This window comes from Penaeus monodon, chromosome 19, assembly GCF_015228065.2.
Source record: "Penaeus monodon isolate SGIC_2016 chromosome 19, NSTDA_Pmon_1, whole genome shotgun sequence".
In the NCBI taxonomy this organism is placed as follows: Eukaryota; Metazoa; Arthropoda; class Malacostraca; order Decapoda; family Penaeidae; genus Penaeus; species Penaeus monodon.
This window is the reverse complement of record NC_051404.1, coordinates 1,846,920-1,847,313: the sequence shown is the minus strand read 5'-3', so window position 1 is coordinate 1,847,313 and position 394 is coordinate 1,846,920. Positions and strand designations below refer to the sequence as shown.

Sequence of the window (394 nt, the reverse complement as noted above, 5' to 3'; positions counted from 1 at the left end):
CCACGAAGGGATGTCCGAAGGGGTGGGAGTAAGGGGAGATCAAAGGAACGGTCTTGAGATCGGTCTTGATCTCAGGGGTAGTGATCAGCTTCGCTTGAGGCAGCACCCAGGGCGCCGCGTACGGCAACACCAGCTGTGCTGAGCAACAAGATACAGCGACCAGAATCACCTAATGGGAAAAAAAACAAAACCTTTTGAATACGAAGTTTACTATATATACACCGCTCAGTTCTCAGGCCGACTGCCACACGATTTTTTCTTTTACTTCTAGTACATAGAAGCAAGCATTTCCCCCCCTTATATATATATAAGTGAACAATATAAGGAATGACCCATGAATAGTAACTGAAGATAAAGGCCAAATTCTTAGTTTTGAAAATTAACAATGGAAATG

The 394-nt window shown here is 43.7% G+C and overlaps 1 protein-coding gene across 1 annotated transcript in view; it reads right to left on the bottom strand.

The window, feature by feature from the left end:
• LOC119584952 overlaps window positions 1–394 on the bottom strand; it is a 1,186-nt gene that overhangs the window by 653 nt on the left and 139 nt on the right. The window contains exon 2 of the mRNA XM_037933551.1: window positions 1–169. This exon is cut by the window's left edge and continues 653 nt beyond it. Within this exon, the coding sequence (XP_037789479.1) occupies window positions 1–169 (169 nt within the window). The remainder of the gene's footprint in view (window positions 170–394) is intronic.